General features: G+C 35.1%; 1 protein-coding gene across 1 annotated transcript in view; it reads right to left on the bottom strand.

Moving 5' to 3' along the window:
- Positions 1-22,847, bottom strand: part of LOC145260534 (uncharacterized) — a 58,439-nt gene extending 35,592 nt beyond the window's left edge. The window contains exons 1-4 of the mRNA XM_080118740.1: positions 22,688-22,847; positions 14,201-14,305; positions 8,793-8,899; positions 4,143-4,239 (exon numbers count right to left, since the gene is read on the bottom strand). Coding sequence (XP_079974866.1) covers positions 4,143-4,239; positions 8,793-8,899; positions 14,201-14,305; positions 22,688-22,708 — 330 coding nt within the window. The 5' untranslated portion in view covers positions 22,709-22,847. The remainder of the gene's footprint in view (positions 1-4,142; positions 4,240-8,792; positions 8,900-14,200; positions 14,306-22,687) is intronic.
- Positions 22,848-23,593: the final 746 nt, after the last annotated feature.

Genomic DNA, 23,593 nt, shown 5'->3' on the forward strand with positions numbered 1-23,593 from the left:
CTTCCATTGATTCTAACTGATTGAAGCAGTGAACTCTCGCCGGAAAAAATATAGAAATGTACGAATATCAAGGAACTGTAAGGGTAGTAGGCCTATAGCACACCTTAGATCCTGTGCTGAAGTGTGGGGACATTACATTTGAATGTAATGTCGTGATTTTTAATCCTATTAAGGTCAAACTCACACGGGAAAAAATGAGTTCATTTTATTTATATAGAGAAGAGAAGATAACTTTTTTATATTATCAGAACATTAAAGAAAAGTTAAGGGGAAAATTAAGTAAAAAACCTCTTTAGACCATGGCATTTCGGAAGCTAGACTAGATGCTTCTGATTAAAAGAGAAAGGCCAGAATTATAAATGCAAATATAGAAAAATAGAAAAAAACTGGTTTAATGACATTGAGAAATGAAATGAGAATGAAGGAATGGAATAATATGGTAAATAGTAATTAAAAGTAGGTATGACATGTAAGGGTAAATCGGAAGGGTAGATTATATGTAGGTAAAAATATATATATATAGTCATCGCCTCCCTCGACATAAAAAGTCTGTTCACAAATATTCTGTAAAAGAAGCACTGACATAATCCTTAACAAAATATACAACAACCTGTCTCTCCCTCCCCTTAAAATCGACAAAAGAATACTTAAAAAATTATTAGTTTGTACTACTGAGGTACCCTTTTATGACTATAAATGGAATATAGAGGGAGTCTCAATGGGTTCCATCCTCAGTCTGCTATTTAGTGAGTTCTACATGAGTGACCTTGAAAACGAGAAATTTAATTACACCAGCAAACCCTCTATGTATATACGGTATGTTGATGATATTCTCATCCTAGCCGATAACAACAAACAAACAGTAAGACTGAAGGACCTTTTTCAAGATAACTCTATACTTAAATTCACAATAGAAATGAATGTTAATAATAAAATTCCTTTCATTGACATCCTAATTGACATCTAGCAACACCATCATCACCTCCAACTACAAAAAATTTACGAGTTTTAACTCCTGCCTCCTAAATTTTAAGAGCGAATGCTTTCGCCAATATAAGATAGCCATAATCAGAAACCCTTATCGTGCCAACCTAATCTCCTCGGACAAAAATATATTACTACTCAAACTAAAAAATATCAAACAAGTCCTCATCAATAACGGATTTCCAAACTACATAGTCAACCAGCAAATAAAATCAATGCTCTGGAACTTAAAAAAACACAACCACAAATAATAACACCCATAAACATCAAAATTCCAATACAATTAACGTTTTACTGCAACCAGGATTTAAATTGTTAGTAAAGGCCATAAAAATATTATTCATAGATACGTTTCCCCCACTGACAAAAATAACCTTAGATTTATTATGTATTATAAAAAAATTTAAAACCCAAAACCTAGTTGTAAAAAACACTGCCTCCCCTATCCTCAAACCACTAGAACGAATCAACGTCATCTAAAAGTTCAAATGCCCGTTAGAAGCTTGTACCTATTTGTGAATTATTCCATGGATTTCTGCCTTTTGGATTACTTTGGATCATCTTCCAATTACACGGTTCCCTTGGATTTTACTTGTGCGAATGGAAATTTAACTAACTTTCTTGGCTTCTACATCTTTGGATTTTACCCTTCACAAGACTATCCATTGATTTCTGAGAACTTCGACTGAAGTAAAATAAAACAAAAGGATGAAATCACTTTTTTATTAACCCTATTCCCTCTGCTTCACTTTTTGTTATCAAGTAAGATCTATTACTTACTTGTAGTTTCATTTAATACTTTTGCAAGCAAAGTCCGATCCCACATTTTGCTAAATCCTACCCTCTGATGAGAAGGAAAATATTTCTTCGAAAGTCCGCGGCTTAAGGACTATCCACTTATTTTGTGCTTCTTTTTAAAAATTAAATATGTTTTGAACTCTTTTTCAAAGTGTTTTTTAACATGTTTTATTAACTACTTGTTCTTATTATAAGCTTTATCTCCTATTTGGTTTTATCAAGCTTTTACATCTGGGTGAGATTACTTTATAAATATTAATTCTTTAATATTTATAATTTACTTTAGTTTTGCCATCTTGGATCATTTTGGTAAACTTAACTGTAATTCTTATTTTTATATATATTATATATATATATAGGCCACTATGAAATAATTGGGATCATTAGAGAAGAGACAATAATAAAAGAAGAAAGAAAAAATAGGGAAGATAGAAGAGAAAATCAAAAAAAAAAGGAAAGGAGATAAAAACAGTAAATAGGAGATACAGAAATACATATATAAATAGATAAAACAATAAAAATATAAAATAAAACGATCTGACAGTGAAGAAAGTGAGATTTGAAAAATGTTAAAATAAAGTGTTCAAAAGTAAAAAAAAAAAATAATCTATATATCTATAAAAGTGAACGTGTCTGTCTGTCTGTGTGTCTGTGTACATTTCCCTATGCAATAACTCTGTCAATTTTTAGTCTATAGACTCGAAATTTGAAATACCGGATACTGAGATTTGGGAAAATCGATGTGACGGGTGTCAGCCAGAAATTTGGCTGTTAAGGGGTCAAATTTCAACGATTTGACCTTTAAGAACTCTACCAAACTCCTCCGACAATTTTGGGTCTAGACACTTGAAATTTTAGATATAGGTCCCTTGAACCTGGATCTAACTTAATAAAGTGATTTGAGCCCGAAACTATAAATTTTAAGGGGTCATAATAGGGGTCAAAGTTTAAAAAAATTAACCATTTTTTTGTTTTTTTGCTTTTTTTGCACAGCATACACCTCCAAACACCTGAGCAACGCCAGGCACCCCTGCTAGTATAAAATAAAATAAAAATAAAATGATACAAGTTCCAGTGAAGTCTTTAGTTTAGGGTTTCGGAAAGCAATGAATATAACAACTGTTTACAAATCCAACTGTTTTACTTTCCACTATATTATTGATACAAATATATTTATTTTGCGATAAGTTTTTCTGAAAAATACTTATTCTGGCTAAGAAAACTAAAGAAGCTTAATTTTTCAAACAAAAATCCAAACAATAATTATTCGTCCTCTACATTTTTTTCCTGTCATCATGTTATTGGCATGAATATATTTTATTTAGTGTTTTCTGAAAATACTTATTCCAGATCAGAAAACAGAATGGGGACAGTTTCTATTACTCACCAAAACAGATTAAAGGGGAGTGATGATAATTATACCAAGTTGTCCCTCTTAAAAAGCTTCTTTTTTTTTTTTAAATCAATGTATCTTTATCTCTGCTTATATATAAAGGCATTTTGAATGTGAGTTCGTTCCTATCGACTCCAAAATGGCTGGGCTGATTTTTAAAAATTTCACACAAATGTATTTTATGTGTCTGGGCGTATTCTTAGATAGGTTTTGTATTGGAATGCCTCCGATAAGTATTGAAACTCAAAAAAATCTGATGAAAGAAGGGACAGCCCGATTTTGACCAAAGTTAACACTCTTACACAGCCTAACATCAAGTGAATTTGAGAAGTTTTATCACCGCATAAGCAAAAGGGTCTGGCATATAAAGTAGGTTTAGAACACAATTGAAGCATAATAATTGACTTTTGCATTTTAAACTTTAATTAAAGCTATTATATAAAAATAATTTTATAAAATCAACAGTAGATTCTCCACAATGCAATGTAGATTACAGTGTATTGTGGACTAAGTCACTGCAGAGAGGCATATGATGCTTCCTCTCAGTCCACCATGGTGTGTCCACAACTAGAGCAAACAATCACTTTGATTAAAAATGGTCCATTTCAGTGACTTCAATGGCAATAAAAGTATTGAAAACGTGGAACAATCACTGATCCTCATTCAATCCCGGGCAACATCGGATCTTCTTGCTAGCATAAATAAATTACATTATGGAACTTCAAGCGTGTATGTTTCTTGCATCTACATTATTATCTGTTGCTTACAATTAATTGATTAGCGTCAAGTACTAAAACAAGCTTTTTAAAAATTCCTATTTCAAAAAATAATTTAATATCATTGTTAATGTTTGTTTCTTTGTAAATAATTTAGTCATTTCTTTTACACCTGGGCAACGCCGATTAGGCACAACTAGTTTTAAATAATTTTAAAACAATTTTTGTCAAAGGTTTGCTCATTTACTTACAACAATTTCATTCAGAATTTCATAAATCAGCAGGATATTTGCTCGGATGGCATCTTCGGTCACTACACCACAAAAATCTTTGCAAATATGAAAAAATCTAGAAAAAAAAACAAAAGATACGGAAAATATTTTTAAAATCATCAGATAATAAATAGGTAAATAAAAAAAAAATAGGTAAATAAAAAAATAGGTAAAAATAGGTACATAAAAAAATAGGTAAATAAAAAAAATAGGTAAAAAAAACCCCAAAAAAAACAATGTTAATTGGCGAATAAATAAAAACTAATTATAGGATGAATGTTCTAATGATAATTATTTCTTTTTCAGTCAAAGTTCTTGTTTTTTTTCTTTTTTTTTTTTTTACATAGGTATTACCACATTATCAAGGCCAAGAGGCCACTCAAGGATAAGGGTTAAAGAGTGTACAGTAGAAATTGGACAATATAGTAATCATTAGTAATGAAAATTTGGTAAATTTGATAACTTATATGGAACGGCTCATCAAAAACTTATTTACGTTAGACTTGAACACAACCATATTATAGTCAGCCGGAAAGCAGGAAAACGGAAGACAATTCCACAGGCGTGCAGTTCTAAGAAAGAAGCTTTGTTCATGGAATCTACGTTTAGGTTTAGGCACAGATAAAGAGTGGGGGAAATTATTGATAGTGTTTACAGCTAGACGAGTTTTTCTTGTGAAAGTTTGGCGAGGGGGGACCATAGATTGAAGCTCAGTCAAACACTTTCCATGAAAATAACGATACATCAGAGACAAACTCGCAACATCTCTTCTGTGAGATAGAGGTTGCAAGGAAGAGAAAAGGACATCTCCTACGAGGCTACGAAGTCTATTTTGAACTCTATCAAGGCAGGACAAGTCCTTTCTAGCAGCTCCTGCCCAGATGTGGCAACAGTATTCCATCCTTGGACGTACCTGGCTCTTATATAGATAGAGAATAGCATCAGCAGTGAGATATCTATCGGATCGATAGAAAGATCCCACCATTTTTCCAGCGGCCTTGGCAACAGATTTGATGTACGTGTTCCATTTAAGATCAGGAGTAATGGTCAAGCCAAGAAGCTTGTCAAAACTTGAGGCCTCCTGAAGACGAGAGCCATTCATTTCAATTGATACCAGATGTGGATCAGAATGTTGATGATGTAAAGAGAGAAGCTTGGTTTTAGATGCATTAAAAGTAACCAGCCACTCCTTACCCCATTGTACTACGTGCTCAAGATCAGAGGAGAGAGAATTGGAGAGAACTTGGTCGTTTACTGTCTTAGATGTGCTACCATAAATGGTAGTGTCGTCAGCATAGATGTCTACAAATGATGTAAGGATGTGATTTGGAAGATCATTAATGTAGATCAGGAAAAGAGTTGGGCCCAGAATGGACCCCTGAGGGACACCGGCATTAATACTGTGAGCTTCTGATTTTTGCCCCTCAACTACTACTCTTATGAACCTATCAGAAAGAAATGATTTAATAATTGAGAAGACATTTCCAGCAATACCATAGCTAGAGATCTTATGAAGTAAACTTTTATGCCATACCCTATCAAAGGCCTTAGATATGTCAAGAGCAATTGCCCTAGAAAGGTTGCCTCCGTCGAGAGATTTGCTAATCCTATGAGATATAACTGTAAGCACATCTGCTGTAGATCTAGCAAAACGGAAACCATATTGAGTGTCACTAAGGTTATTTTTGTTGAGATGGTTGATTACTTCTGTATTTAACACAGCTTCCAGCAACTTACTCATGACACACAGGAGACTTATTGGCCTGTACTGAGAGGGGGATGAGCGATCACCTGAATTCTTAAATACAGGGCATACTGATGAAATTTTCCAGGGAGATGGGAAACTATTCTCCTTAAGACAACGTTTAAACAGTTTTGTAAGTATGGGCGCTAGTTCAGGTGGAAGTTTTTTGAGTACTATAATTGGAATACCGTCAGGGCCAGTTGCTTTACTGGAATCAAGGTTTTTGATTAGCTTGGCAACATCACGTACAGATATACGTATATCACATAGCGTGTTTTCTGATACAGGAAGAAATATTGGGGGTTGGCGGCCTTGATCGCAAAGGGTAGAATTAGCTGCAAAGTTCTTGACAAAGAGTTTGGCTTTGTCTGATGCTGACGAGATTACCTCAGGTCCATTGATAATAGTTGGGATGGAGCACACGCTTCTGTTCAGGATTCTGTTTGCTATTTGCTAAAACTGGTGGGAACCAAGCCGCTGCTCAGCTACTTTGGACTTAACAGATTGAGCATACAACTCTCTTGCATTCTTTATTACTTTCTTACAATGGCTGCTGGCAGTCCTGAAAGCGGCTTTAGTTTTCATACATCTATTACATTGGAAACAGTGGAAAAAGTGATTTCTGTGCGCAATGGCAGCAGCACATTCTGGAGAGAACCATGGCTGGCTGTTAGGTTTTTGCTGAAACTTTTTTGAGGGTATGAAACGGTCAATACCTACAATTAACCATTCCGTCAGGTCTAATATTATAGAGGAAACCTCCTTCTTAAACATGGAATGCAGAGGTAGATCAGATATAAATGTACGGAAGCTATCCCAGTCAGCCTTAGTGTATCAATATACTGTACGATGGAGAGGTACGTCTGGGGACTTATTACATTTCATTTTTACCTCAATTGATACAACAGAGTGGTCGGAAGATTCAAGAGGCGACAGAACAGAAACTGAACATAGTTCAGGGCAAGTTGTGAGAAAAAGGTCTAGTAGGCTCACATACTGGCCGTCATTGTCGGGCACACAGGTGGGTTCCTGAACAATCTGAGTGAGGTCATAGGCAATGGAGAAATCATGACAGAACCTCCCCTCATCATCGGTTTTGTTAGAGTGGGTCAACCATTCGACGTTGTGAACATTGAAGTCACCACATACGTGAATGTTAGCTGAAGGATAAGCAGATAGGACTTGGTCAATTTTCTCAGATATGCTTTGAAAGATAGTAACTCCGCTGTTATGGGGGCGATAGAGAGTAAATATAAATGCCGTAGTGTGAGCTAAAGCAACCCGGAAGCACATATAGGGTAAGTTAGGATCTTCCCTGGAGATGTCCCTACCACATGGAAAGTTATCCCTAATATAGGCACATATTCCATGCCCATGGCGATCTTGGGGGTCAGATTTAGAAGTTAGAGTATCCTTTAATTACGAACTCTTCTAGGGAAATAGCCTGTCTAATGCCAGTTTCACTTAAAAATCAACGAGCCCTTTCCTAGGGGCTATCACTTGATCTTTATCGGAGATAGATATTCGAATATATCATTGAAGTTCTTTACCTCTTAAACACCGACTTAGTAGAGAACAATTTTCCCCAATTGAACATTTTAATATGTTATAATATATCTTTCTTTGTAGTTTCATTGGATTCCATGACAAGAATTCTTCTAATCTGGTGAAGTATCCAGATTTGTGTTGCTACTTGAGGTAACATCTTGGAGAAGGTGCACCATTCCTCATAGAAGTCTGTCTGGGTTAACCATGCCTAGGAAATCTTATTTAGGCTTTGAATACAAAATATGATTTTGAATATTTGGTTAGAGTTTACTTGTAAAGAAAAGTATCCTCATGCCAGGTTGTCCTGACAAACTCCTTTACAGAGAGACCTTATACACTCAAAAATATTGTCTAGTAGGCATTCAAGTCCTTATTTTTATAGTTGTTTATTTTCATAGTAGTGTGTGGAACAACAACTATGAAGCCTTATCTCAAAAGATTCTAAAAAGAAAAAAATACTATTCGGTACGGATCTGACAATGGAAGACCAAATAAGAACACAAAATTGGATTTATAAAACCATAAGGCTGATCTTGCAAGCTTAAATTATTGTGGAGTTATCTGCTCTTCTTTCTTCATGATGGGGATTGAAAATAATTAATTTTGATTTTTTTTTTTTTCAGTTAAAAATAAAACTACTAGATCAATTTGTGATTTTTGAAATATGATATTTTTGTCCCATCATAGGTACGGATTTTTTTATTTATTTTTTTTTTTTAATATAGAGGTAATTCTGGACAAGAACCAATGCATTTTTATGCTTTCAAACTCTTTAAACAAATGCTTCTCAAATTCTGATTCATTTCTAAAGAATTTAAATTATCCAAAAAATATTAATTGGTAACATTCAACAAAAACTTTTTATTTTTTTCAAGGAATATTTTTGTAAAAAATAAATTGAAATTTTTATTGACACACTCATTTGCTTCTGGCCTTTTAGCTAGGAGCAAAGTGTTCTGATATCTGTTCTGATACTACACTTCATCTTTTTTGTCCACAATCAGTGAAGGAACAATCCTTTTAAGCAGAGACAATTTTAATTTTTATCTCAATCTAGAGTCCTCCTTTTGAGGTAGTTGGATTTTCACCCCACATTAAGAGAAAAAAAAATCGATCAAAGTGTCTAAATCTGTCCTTTTAGAGAAGTAAGTGAATAGGGAATTCAATTAGTCATGTGTGACATTTTTAACAACACAAATCGACCCACATGGCTCTCAGGAGATGACATGTCTGAACTATCATGTGACCTGTGTATCAAACACATCTAATCTGGAATTAACATTTAAAGTCGAAAATAAATTAAATAATTAGAATCAAAATAAAAATATTTTTCCAACCTTGTTAGAAATTCCACCAGAAAGATTGGAGATATTTCACAAGAAGTCACCACCATGACATAGAGTCCATTGCGTTTTATATGACAATAAGTTAAATCATCCTCAACCTGAAAGAAAAAGAAACATTTAATATCAATTTGGATTATTCGGACTACTATCTTGGTTGTTATTTGCACAAAGTTTCACTGATGTAAACTCAAACCTTCTTTAGGTGCATCTTTTTAAAATTTGGGACTTTCTTGCTGAACTTGAGAAATTTTATGGAATTTTCAAGTGAACACTTTACAAGAATAGAGTGTACTCATTTCATCAACCCCATACAAATTAAATAAAAGGTTTAGTTAGAAATTTTATTTAAGTTCCCAAGGTCAACTAGAAGGTTACCAAGGTCGAAAAATCAAAGGTTAGATTGTTGAAACATTGTGTATACAATAACCAAGACGAGAATAGTAGTCTGAATAATACTAAAAATTTGAATTAGTTCAGGTAGACTTGTTATCAAATGATTATTTTATCATAGAGGTTGACAAAATGAGAACAATCAACCCATTGATTAAATAAAGTGTTTATTAAGGTGAAAGGTTACATCCAGGGTTGCGGAGTTGGAGTCAGAGATTTTAGCTGGAGTCAGAGTTGGAGTCGGATTTCTAAGAGGAGTTGGAGTCGGAAATTTTTATCTGACTCTGACTCTTTAAGTCCAATAAATTTTTTTTTTTTTTTTTACATGGTTTTCCTGTTTGGTTTTACCAGTTGCACAATTTAGCAGTTTTTGTATAGTTTTGCTTTTATTTTTGGAGATATATTATATTTTGTACTGTACTGCAATGCTTCTACTTCATCAACATATTTTGGTCCATTGGATCACTGCAGATCTTGTCTGGACAACTGTTTTTGTTTTGGTTGTGATGTCACACAGGATCAATGAAAATTCTGTCTTTGAGTGAGATCACTGTGGATTACATTGATAACAATTGGATTGTAATCCAAAAGTTATCCAATCCCTGAATCAAATCGAATTTGGCAATCTCTAAATCAAATGGAATTTGGCAATCTCTAAATCAAATGGAATTTGGCAATTGAATTAGTTCAAGATCAATCTGGAAGTACAATCTTTTCCAAAAAAAAAAAATGGGCCTAAATCAATAATAAGCAATCCATGCTACTATAGCCCTTTATAGCTTTTTCTGTTTTTTCTTTGATCCTCATTCCATAAAGGCAATATTATCTTTTCAAATATTATTCTCTGTATGTCTTTATCCCCCTCTTCTGATGAGAAGCGTTTGGCTTCAAAATGCCATGGCCTAAAGAGGTTTCCCTATCCCTAAATATTGTATTCTATTTTGAACTGATAGCATAATAAAATTTAATTATAAAATTTATCCCTTTGTTATCTTAACTTATTCTATAAATCTGGTTGAGTTTATATGTGAGTATATTTATCATACAAGTGAATGTTAAACATAATAAATGATATACATGAAAAGTAATTATAAAATGCTGAATAGGTGTGGGAGGCTGGTATATGGATCTGCAGAATAGATTTTCACATAGGGTCAAGGAATCGGAGTCGGACTCTGAGTCGACAGTCCTAGGAATTCTAGAAGTTGGAGTCAAACTTTTAACATCTGATTCCGCAACCCTGGTTACAGCGGTTGAAATGTTGAGAGTGTTTGACCTCCTGGATATTTTTTAAAAAAATAGAAAGGTTGTCTCGCCAAGGAAAATTTTGAAGCAAGTAATGAAACTGCAAAGAGGGAAATTTGGAAAGTGTTGAATCATAAGAACGGGAGAGTGAGCTTACAAACTATCAGAAAAGATTCGACTCCCTAAACAAAGGAAAAGTGATGGTCAATAAATGAAAAAACAAAGAACCAGGATGAGAATAGTAATCAAAATAATATAGATTATCTTCATTAATTATTAATCCTCTTCTAAAAAAAAATTCATAAAAATAATATTGAATCTAATTTTAAAGATAAACAATGCACAGAGATACTGCTAAGTACGTTTCCTGCATCCTTGATGCACACATGTAAAAATATGTAGTAAACACCCTGTGTATCCCAGGGTTGCACTTCAATTTGGAAAATAACATTTTTTTTTCTCAAAATAAACTATTTTTTAATCCTCAACCGATCATTAATATTGCACTATCTTGCCTATCCCATTTCTCTTTGATCTTAAAATACAATTTTCAATTTCATTAAATATTTCATACCAGAGAGAATAGAGAGAAGGATCATGTTCCCCCCCCCTCTCTCTCTCTCTCTCTCTCTCTGAACTGATATATAGGGCTAGGACAACAGCATATGCTTTTCATTGTTTTGATTCTCAAGTTGATATCTTATATGCTTTTATAATAGAGTGATGTGGTTCTTGGTTAATTAACTGTGTCTACTCAAGACTCAAAACAATGATAATAATATTCCGTTGTCATAGCCCTACTGATATAACATGCTCCCATTCCCATATATCAATGTATAAATTAATCTGTTAACCCTTCTCTTTCCTAATATATTTGTTGTTAGTTGCCATTTAATACTGTCGGCTGTGCATTGCTATTTAAACTAACTTAAGCACAATGTGTGAACGAACAAATCAATAAAACACATTAATACATTAATATATTCATTATTCTTGAATAAAATACCACGAAAGCAGCATAGAAATCTGGATCAAACAATCACATAGCTTAGTCTATGTTTTATGGCATATTAAACTTTTTAGAGAGGAGGCAGAGTATATTGAAATCTGCAATCATCAAACACACAGACACGATGCAAGATTTAGACGTCTTACTGAATGCAGCCTCATCTCACAACTAAAAAACAAAGCATTGTACAAAGATCCAATTTCTTTCAAATATCTCCAATCATATTAATTTATTTTTATTTTGGACTATTATTCTCATCTTTATTAGTTGTTGCTTTTCATCTTTATTGGTTTTTGTTTTTCACGACGTTTCGGCCAACTATTCCTCTGGCCTTCGTCAGGTGGTAACCGTGACGGATAGGAACTTCGAATCTCCTAACTGCATTCTCAGTAATCACTGCCATCTGTAGTTGTTGTCGTCTTACCACGTTTTGGCCAAGTAAACCTCTCGCCGTCTTTGGGTAGGATTGAAACCGCTATCTTCAGACAATGTCCATCTGGAACCGTAGAGATTCAAAGTCTCTATCAACTGCGCCCCGAAGGGCGATCAAGATTGGATTCTTTGATCTTATAAATCCACGTTTATTTTATTATATGATCTTCCATAGTCGGATCCATACCAATTGGTATATATATTATTCCTTAATTGGAATTCATTTTTGAGATGAGCATTATATATATTAATTTATTTTTATTTAATAAAGATGAAAAACAACAACTAATAAAGATGAGAATAATAGTTCGAAATAAAAATAAATTAATATATATAATGCTCATCTTAAAAATGAATTCCAATTAAGGAATGCTATAGCTCCAATCATTGTCAACAGAATCCTAAACAAATAAGAACTGACTACTATGTTTCTGAATTTTGGAGATAACGATTGATTATTCATATTATTTGGATTCTTTGGACTATTGTTCTCATCTTGAATATCATTCTCACAACATTTCCGCAAGAATCTGTGATGTAGTTGGTAGAGTACTTGGTAGAATTCAGTTGTAAGTTACACTCTTCTAGAAGTTCAATCCTCAGTGCAATGGCATAAATACAATTGCGAATTACTTAGGACGTCTACCCTGTCATGGACGGGGATATGCAACACTTGTAGATTGAATAAAGGAATCTGTTTGAAATTCCATGCAGAATTTTACAGAAAAATTCTGGAGTTCGACAAAATACACTTGAAAACTGTCAGAGATTATACATCAACCGAAACATGAAAATAACACTCAAAATGAGGACAATTGCCTGAAGAATCCAAATAATATGAAGAACTGACCACTGGATAACCCAATGCCAGTGTCCTGCTTTTTCTTCCTTTTCTCTTTCCTTTTCCTGTCCCATTCTTATCTCTCCCTTTCTTTGCATGGCCCGGAGTTTCACACTACCAAAAACTTTCAGTCTAATAAGTAACTACCCCCACCCACCTCCTCACCAAACATTTATCACTGATCCCACACCATGCTTTCACATTTTCTCCAAACTCGAAAGTTTAGCAGAGAATGGAAAATTCCATTAGAAAATTAGTTATTAAGTCCAAAGTTGCACCACACAGGAAGTTTGGAGTGAGCCGTGATGTATAAATTGATCAAATCTGTTTTCTTTCTTTCTGGAATATGGGAGATTGTTCAGTTTTGTGATAATACTTTTCTTATGGGGGATGGTTGGAGGACGATGTATACAATAAAATCCCTGAAAGTTATTTTATGCTGTTTTTTTTATTAATGAGTGTATACTTTCAGTCAAAAATGAGAGAAAATAAATTATTCTCTGCCAATGTTTACACTAATATTCAGGTTTATATAATAGATAGCATCAAATTAATGAAGTTAAAAAAAAGGAGAAATAGAGAAAGAAACTGGAAAATTTTAAGAAAAGAATGTATAAATTAGTATAGACAAGTGTATATCATATGTCAAAAATTATGTAAAAAAGAAAAATTAACTTCATGCTCATATTCATATAAAATAACATTTGAATTGATGAAAACAGAAAACAAACTAGAAAGAAAAAATAAATAATGTATCAATCTGTATAGATAGAAAGGAAAAAATAGGAAATGTCTCTGTGGGCAAAAATTTGACTGCCAAGAGGTCAAAGTTGATAGAGTTGACCTTTACAGACTCTACCAAACTCCTCTGCCAATTTTGGGTCTAAACACTTGAAATTTTAGATGTAAGTTACCTGGACATGAGTCAAACTTTTTAATACACATATATATGTATATATATATATATATATATATATATATATATATGCACATAAAGTTATGAATAGTACATAGTGCCTGAGCAAAGCTAGGATGTACTGCTAGTATATATATATATATATATATATATATATATATATGCGTACACACAAATAAATACAGATTGATTTTTATCGTAAAATGAAGAATAACATTTAAAATCACTGTTATCAAAGAAGAATAGTTTATTTGCGATAATCATCTTTCTTGTCAGCTCCTTAGATCAAGTGGCTTTATAACTGGTCTGGAGCAATTTCCATGAAAACAAAAGAAAAAGACAACAGTGAGAGAGAAAAAGATAGAAAATGAATTGTTTCCACGTGCCATCCAGATGATGAAATTCCAACTGGCTACATGTGAAGCTGTCATCTTAATAATCTGCTGGGATCGAAGAATCGAACATAGTATCACTACACATTAACTAATAAACCCCCTTCCCACTCCCGATGCAACTGCACTCATGCACCAGTGATTTAATTGAAATGTGAAAATGTAGATACTTACAAAGTATGGCAGGAGATGATCACTTCCCACATTTCTCAATTTGTTCAAGAAAACCGCTTTCGCATCGACAGGCAAGTCAAACCGATCTTCGATATGCGTTAAAGTCTAAAAACAGTTATTCACATTTTCAAAAAATGCTTATGGTAATGGAAAGAACAAAAACCAATCAAAATAATCTCCAAGAATACACAGAAGAGTTTCGCATATAGTTCATTGACGACTCCTTACTAAACACTGACACCAATATACGCCATCATGACAGATTTCCCACAGAAGACGAAGAAATCACCCCTGCATTAAAGAATCTAATAGTCCTCACTTGGTTGCACCTACTTCATCCAGCCCTCCCTAAATTAGTCAAGCAACATTATGGGACGGAGTTGAAATCGCGCACATTGCCATCAATCAAGCCTGAGATCTCCCTGACATTGGATTCTCTACCTGAGGAGTTAGGAAATGAGGCGTCTGTGAGCCGGACATTTTCTATTCCACTTCGATATACTAGGAAGCTGCAACCAAAGAAGACTTGTCCACTGTGTAATCAAGCTAAGAGACCCAACACAAACCATTTTTGAGTGAATGCATCTACCTTCCTGAATCAGACCGTAGATATATGACCAAGGCTCGCCAGATCCTTCACATCTTTGACAATGAGGAACCTGATTGTCCAGAGACCTTAAGTAATTTACATATAGACAACGAAAATATGACCACCTCACGGCAAGTGGAAATTGAACACTCCCCCTACATCAACATGTTCTTAAATCATCATCTGGTACGGATTGTTGTGGACAATGATGCCACTGGGAATATGATTCGACACTCAACAGCCAAGCGCCTCGGCGCTAAAATCACAAAATCTTCCCAGTCTGCCAAACAAGCAGACTGATCCTCCCCCCTCAATGTGGTAGGAGAAACCAAGCTTAGTCTGGAGAGAGGGGACACAATGTGCTTCTTTGAAGGCCTGGTTATTAAGGATCTTGATGCTGAGATACTTGTCGGTGTCCTATTCATGCACAGTAATGACCTGTCACTGAGACCCACTAGGTTTGAGATATGGATTGGCGACACACAATTCAGGTATGGCTCTACTACATCCCCTCCCGACACAAGACTGGTCAAACGTGCTCAGGTTTTATGTGCCCCACCCCAACAAACCACAGTGTGGCCTGGCGAGTACTTGGAACTCTCCATGACCGATGATAAGGGTGACATATTTGCTATTGAGCCTCGTTGGGATTCAAGCCGCATAGTATCAGTTAAACCTTGGCCACTACCCATAATCATAAGGAGTGTAGGAGAAAAAGTGTGTCTTGTCAACAAATGAACCACAACAAATACGGAGGTCACAACACATTTTTCGCGCTATATCCACATTCATTCCAACATCTTCTGGCATGCCGAGTATCTACCCAATCTCAAGCAAACAGCATGACAATATCGCTTTCCGTGTGATCATCAACCCAGATGACATGTTATCCTCTGCAGAGAAGCTGAAATTTCAACAGCTTAATTCCAAGTTTTATGACGTTTTCAGAGAGGACCTACCTGAATATAGCGGCTCTTTTGGTCACTTCAAGGCTTCCATTAACATGGGTCCTACTCAGCCGCCCCAGCTTCAAGGCCGACTTCCCCTATACAATAAAAACAGACTCTGAAAACTGCAGCTTAAGTTCAATATACATTGGTGTATTTTCCCATTCAGAAGATATCAGAGTAGCAGTGGAGTATGTGAGTCTTTCCTTGTTAAAAAGCCTTATCAAGGACATTGCCTGGTTACTGCATTTTCCAGTATTGGAAGATATGCGAAGCCTCAGTCATCTACCATGCCAAACATTGACTCAACTCTAAGGAAGATAGGTCTGTGGCCATGGATTATCAAAACCAACCTCACTAGTGCCTTCTATCAGATCCCTTGGCAAAAGAATCCATGAAATATTGTGATGTCATGACCCCTTTCAGAGGCATGCGTGTCTATACAAGATGTGCAATGGGTATGCCAGGATCAGAAACAACTCTGGAGGAACTAATGTGAAGAGTACTAGGCGACTTACTGATGGAAGGATATGTGGCAAAGCTTGCTGATGATCTTTACGGTGGAGAGAACAGCATCAAAGATCTATTATCAGTTTGGTGTAGAGTCCTCGCAACTCTATCTTTGACTAATTTAAGACTATCTGCCAGCAAAACCATAATATGTCCTTAGTAAACAACCATCCTTGGATGGATATAGTCATAGGGATCCTTGTCAGCTGGGTCCCACCGTATCGCTACACTTAGCTCCTGTTAACCTCCCAAGACTGTGAAGGGTCTATGATCATTCATAGGAGCCTACAAGGTTCTAAACCATGTTATTCCTAACTGTTCCCACTTTCTTAGCTCTTTAGATGAAGCCACTGTAGGAAAAGAGTCACAGGATGCTGTAAACTGGTCTGACAACTTATGTGAGGCAATACCTGACTTCAGCAAAAACTATTCATGTACCCCATCCTGCTGACCAGTTGTGGATCGTGACTGACACTTCTGTCAGAAAACACAATATTGGTGCCCTGATGTATGCAGACAGAGGAGGGAGACTACTGCTCTGTGGTCATTTGTATGTGAGATTACACAGCCATCAACCCACCTGGTTACCATGTGAAGTTAAGGCATTGGCTATTGCTGCAGCGATCAAACATTTTGGCCCATATCTGATTCAGTCAAGACATAACCCGACGCTGTCTTCACCGATAGCAAACCCTGTGTTCAGACGTATGAGACGCTCTTCTGAGGCCAGTTCTCAACCAGCCCCAGATTAACATCATTCCTGTCAACTGTCTGCCATTTCCAGGCTTTCGTCCAACATCTGGCAGACAGAGTGAACTTGCCTTCTGATTTGCCAGCCGTAATACTCCTAAGTGCAGGTAACATGTCAGGTCTGTTCCTTCTTACGGGTGCAGGAGAAGGTCGCCGTGTTTAGCACTTCCCTTGTGGAGATAATTAAGGGATCATCAAACCTCCCATATACCAGCTGTCCCACATGGAAAGAAATTCAAAATGAGTGCACAGACCTTAGACGAACACAGGCACACCTGATGCAGGGAACTTTCCCATCAAAGTGACTTAATAGCATTAAGGATGTGAAAAGATATCTTCAGACCACCACATTAGCCCAGGATGGCCTTGTAGTTGTTTGTCGAAAGGATCCTCTTCTCCCACAACGGATGCAATTATTGTCCCGCAACATGCCCTACATGCTTTACTGACGATGCTGCATATGAAGCTGGGACACCCAACCAAATACCAGATGTCACAGATAGTGAGCCGGTATTTCCTTGGACCTAGCCGAAGCCGTGCATATCCTCATGTCACCAGTGTGCTTCATTGAGTAGTTCCCCACTCGTAGTTTTTTCTCAGTTCTGTGAAGACACCCGAATGCACTCGGCTTAGGTTTGCTGCTAATATCATCAAGAGAAATAGACAACTGATTTTTGTCTTACGGGAGTACGTCAGCACTTATACCGTGGTACTCCTTATTCCAAATGAGCAAAAGGGCACATTGCGGGAGGCTACTCTAAAGACCTGTTTTCCCATCAGATCCATCATTAATCCACCTGCTGTCGTAAGGAAAGACTCTGTCCACAGCTTCAAATCCCTTAAAAATTATGAGTTTCTGCTCACTCACCATATCTCAATAGAGATAGGTAACCCTAAAAACGTCAATCGTAATCCTGTAGCTAAAAAGGCCATCCAAGATGTCCAGCGAGAACTCCTCAAGTTGGACCCAGCTGGTTTGCAGATCTTTACACTCTTGCTCTCTGTAGCATGTTGCACGTTGGACGTTTGGATCACTCAGATTATCCCCCAGAGAAATCTTGTATCACAGGGACCAGTTTACGCATCCACTTCAATGATATGGATCTTATAAACAAGCAGCATTGTAGGCGCAAGGCCAACCGTGTTTACAGTGAGCGGTCTAAAACTCCCAAGCGCTCACATAGGCCTTGTATGGAGGTGAATGTCAGAGACATTGTGTACCTTCACAATGACCTGTCAAAAAATAAAGGACGTGAACGATGCATAGTTTTATCCAAGCAAGATGAGTGGATGTACATTAAAAAATTTGCTGACTCCCAGTTAAGGCCTAGTACATACAAGGTCCACAAAGATGATTGCTTCTGGGTCCCTTCTCATCCAGGTAAAAACCCGAGGATTAGTCTTGAACATCCAGATGACAGTGACAAGGATGATAGCAACCTGGCCTTGCTTACCAATCCCACCATCCCTAAGACGATTAGCAGTGTAACCAACGACAATGGATTACTGCTAAGCAGTCAACCAACCAGCCAGCCCTCTATTGTGACTGAGGGGAAGATTCCAGTCAACTCCTCCCATGGAACAGACACAATACACCCCATCTCATTGACGCTCGATAGACAAAGACATGCTCGCCCCCCCCCCACACACACACGTAGGACGAAACAATCCGACCTGAAAGACTATGTTACTAACCCTTTGTGACCGGCTCTATGAGTCATTATCTCAAGATAAGAGAAAAGAAGAAAAAAAAAGGTGTCATGCCAGTATTGAATTATGATCACATATCAGTCAAAGGAGATAACTCAGCATGACGGTGTTATTTCAGTTGTCGTCTGCCTCTTCCATTTTGTGTTTACGTTTTCAGTTTTGTTTTGAGTTATGTTTTGTACACTTGAGAATAAAGTCTCTTCGTCCCTTCAAACGGTTTCGTGTGATATACCTTTATCTACTGGTGTTGAATTTAATTTGAAAATACTAAAAAAAAATGTATTTTTACTTTAAAAAAGAATTCTTTTAAGAACTATTTTCTATTCTGACAGCATTACTTTTACTATCAAATTTTTTTTATTTTATGAAAAGTATTTCTTGTAATTTAAGATGTATTCATGCGCCTTGTGAAATGTCATGTGACTACATGCATGTGCGAACATACATTTCAGTAAGAAAGGCGGTGAAATATTGCTAAATAGTCCTAAGGTTCGGGAATGAATACCATGAAAACGGTAAATTTGCGACGGGTTTAAATACCAGATTTATTTTCAGCTGCCTCGATAACACCTAAAAACACAACACAAACTAAAATGGTTATCGTTGTGTTACAGTTAAAACAAACATTGACTGAAAGCCATTCTTAACACGGGGAGGGAAAGGTGTTTTGTAATTATTCTGTACGTTTATGAGAAAAATTAGTTAAACAACTCACTTGACTTGAGGAGGTTGAAGATCAGAGGAGGGTTGGGTTCACTTTGGACTGTGCAAACCTATTGACGTTTTAATTCTAACTTATATCTGCTGGAAATAATTGCATATGTACGACAGTTACTGGTTATTTAAAGGATTGCTTCCATTGAGGCAGCAGTGTTCTAATGATGGATACTTCAAGTGAACATTATTTTGTTACCAATATTAGAGTTCAGACGCACGGGCTTTGATTTATAGTCATGTGTTTCTTGACTCCTAACAGAGCTGCAGCTGCGATCGTGGAAAATTTTGCAACCGTTATACCAGATCAAACCCTGATTTATCCACTATCTTTGGTGTTGGAGAATTTTTGACACTTCCACCTAACAATTTCATAAAGAAAAGATATTGTAAAACTTGAATTTAACTTGAAAATACTATTTAAAATGGTACTTGTACAGTTTAATCAAGACATTAAAAAATGAAAATATCGAGAAAAAAAAAAAAAAGGTTATATTGTATGTATCCATTTCGGACTGAAGTTCTCTGAAAAAAAAAAAAAAATTCACTTAATTTGATCAAGTATTTTTTTTTTGTTTTTTTTACAGCGGAAAAACAAGTTTTTTGATTTTTTGACAGCGCGCTCGAAACAGCCATGTTTGGATTAACACGCCATGGGGAGATAACTCAGTCTAAAGCGGTGACAGCCCCCTCCCCATCTTAAATACTAGCTTTTCCTCCTAAAAATCCAAACATGCTTACGTTTTGATCGATATTATAGCAAATTGTTTTTCCACTGTAAAAAAAAAAAAAAAAAACTACTCGATCAAATTAAGTGAAATTTTTTTTTTGGAGGACTTCATTCCATAACGGATACGTACAATATAACTTTTTTTTCGATATTTTTATTTTTTGATATCTTGACTTATCTGTAAAAGTACCTATTTAAAAATAGCACAAAAAAAATCACGTAATTTAATCAAGTAGTTTTTTTTTGTTACTCAAGAAAATCAAATTACATACAAAGATTAATTTTCTGCCGGCTAGGTGTATCAGAATTTGGGGGGAATTTTTGACACCCCTAACATGAAACTGCGAATAAAATATAAAAAAACTCGTAATTTCTCTTTTTTAAGTGGGTTGTTTATTTTCTTTATGGAATATACTTCCAAAATAAATTATTAAAGTTGTTTAAAAAATAATAGAAATATTATTTTTTATTTTTTAAAAAAACATTGTTTACAAAGTACCGGCGCGCCTTCATGCAGCAATTTTTTTACGTAATGAAATCAATTGAATTTTATGAGTTAAATATTTTTCAATTTTTAAAATTTAAAAATTTATCAAAATTTTTCTATTGGTTCAATTTTTACGATATTTTCAGGATCAATGTAAAATGTTATGCTCTTTCCAATGAACCAAATATAATATTTTAGACAAACGTTTTTATTTAAATTCACCCTCCCATTTTGAAATGCCTATTAAAATTTAAATAATTAATTTACTCACCAAAGTTTTATCTATCACAAACTGAAGATCAATAAATAAAATATTCTAATTAAAAACAAAAAAAAAGAAATGTTTTTTGGAAATTTACCTGTAAAGTCCAACGTGTAAAACCTTTTTTTTTTAAAAACCATGTGGAATCTTATGTTATGCTTAGATTGTCAAGCAAATATTAGACTCTTACGACTATTTTTTCTATTTCATTCAATGTTTTCTTTTTTTAGATATTAAAAAAAAAATATATTAATCAAAAACTCATGTATTTCATTAAGAGAATAAAAACAAATAAAAATCGGTATAGTGGGTTTTTTTGTTTAACTGCAAAAACTTATAAGTGAATGTGTTCATTTTTCACCTAAGAAGGCCTCAAAATACTAATTTTGGTTTACAGCCCGCAATAGAAAGAGACATTAATTGTGGCCCTTTGAAGCCACTGGAAGATAAACGCGAAGTAAATCAGAAATTTGTCTCCCTTTATTTGAACAGTGAAAAACATTTGAGTTCGCGTTTTTTTGTAATCCTTGTTTAAAAAAGTATTTTATTTAAAAAGGACATGGAATATAAGTATAAAATATGGATAAATTCTTAACAATGAACAATGGAAGTACTCATTGAATAGTATTTTATAGGTAAGTGATTTTTTGGAATTTATATATATTTTTTATAATCGAAGTAAGTAAAATTTCGTTGATTTTCTTTAAATCTTTTTTAAAGAAAACCGATTTAAAAAAAAAAATGGCATAATTTGCTATTAAACCTGTTATTTTTTTATTATTTATTTCTTTTTTCTGGTCTTTGCTCCTTTAATTAAAAAAAAAGGTAAAACTATACAAACACCGTGACAGCGAATTAACCCTACCCCTAACCCTAACCCTAAACCTAACCCTAAACCCTACCCCTAACCCTAATCCTAACCCTAACGCTGTCACGGTGTTTGTATAATAATACCAAAAAAAAAAATAATTAAGGTTTGAATTACATTTTTCAAGTAGTTATAAGCTTCGAAAGACAGTAAGTCTAAATATTCCAGTGTTTACCACGAATTTTTAATGGCGATTTCTGACACTGCTAACCGTCAGCTGAGTCTGAGTACCACATGTGAACTTTTCCCAAACGAAGCTCGAATTTAAGATCCCCGCGCTATAAGCACCAAAAGTGCCTCCATAAAAAAATCTAGTTAAATGCTTAAAATAAATAAAATAAAATGGACAGGAAGTGGGAGAATCATATTTATATACGAAACTGATATCCGACTTTAAATCTTAAAATAATTGTTTTCTTGGTATTTTTTAAAACATGCCCCCCAGCGTAGTATAAACACTCCAACCACCCCATGTTAAGAACGGCTTTCGGAATAAACACCCCCAACCTCCCCATGTTTAGAACGGCTTTCGAGGTTGAGGAATGTTATTCCGAAAGCCGTTCTTAACATGGGTGGTTGGGGTGTTTATAATACGCTGGGTGGGGCAGGGGCACGTCCTAAAAATTTACTGTTTTTTTATTTTATTTATTTATTTTTTCCATTTCACCAAGTTTTTTTAGTGTTCACATGTAATCGCCTGAAAAATAGAATCTCAAGGATAGGGGTAATCTACAAACGTTCCTTGCATTTTTTTAAAAATATATTTCAATCACTAATCGATTAATAGTAAATAAAATAATAACGTGTAAGTCACGTAGCAGCGAAAAACACAGACACATGATTTAAATTTAAAGGAATCTCAGCTGACACAAAAGTAATTTTAGGCTTTAAAATATAAGACAAACAAAATAAAAGGATACATTGTTTGTCGATGAGGACATCCCCTTGCGTCGTCGTAATGAAGATCTCCGAGATGTACATGATATGCTATCACTTCCGAATATTACAAAATCTCCATAAACGCATAAGTAAACGCAAAGTTGTTTTTCGATGGTGTCTTCGATTTTGACTTGCGAGTTTTTTTGGGTTTTTTGTTTTGTTTTTCTTATCCGGAACACCGTTTAACAGACGAGCAACGCCCACTGGCGACAACAATCAAAATTAAATATAGAGTTATCTTCCCTTTATGAAACTTTTTAAAAAATACAAAAACATGAAAAAACTTTATTAGTTAACTGTCGGAAGCTTGCAATCGTCTTCATTAGTTCATGGGAGATAACTCAATTTTACTAAACGATCCTTTCAAATGTTCATCCGATAATTTGGGACGCTAATTGCAGACGGGACAGGGATGTTCCACTTATATGAAAACTTGAAGTAATCGCTTAGTAAAATAAAGTTATCTCCCATTAAACGATGACGACTATTGCAAAAGCAAAGCATTGTCACTTCTCTATTGTACCTAATATATTGTACAGATTTCAAAGTTGTAAAAAAAATGACTTGGATGCCATCAGCTAGAATCGAAATCAAAACATTTTGTGCTCCAACCACGATATCTACCGTTTCAGCTATCGACAAATAACAAAAAAGATTTGAAATTAAACCATTTCAAGCTACCTTTGAATTTGTGGATCCTGTTAGCTGCTGCGGAGTGCGGCGGCTGCGGCGCATTGTGAGCAGCACAGCACCACAGCAGTGCGTACAAAATTGGATGTCAACAAGTTAAAATTAATATTTTTGCATTTCAACTTGCCAACATATTTCTGTACGCGTTATTCATCTATCTAAAAAATTTACTTGTTATAAACCATTGATTTTTAGGG

Source organism: Euprymna scolopes, chromosome 36, assembly GCF_053919585.1.
Source record: "Euprymna scolopes isolate OS-2025 chromosome 36, ASM5391958v1, whole genome shotgun sequence".
Taxonomy (NCBI): Eukaryota; Metazoa; Mollusca; class Cephalopoda; order Sepiida; family Sepiolidae; genus Euprymna; species Euprymna scolopes.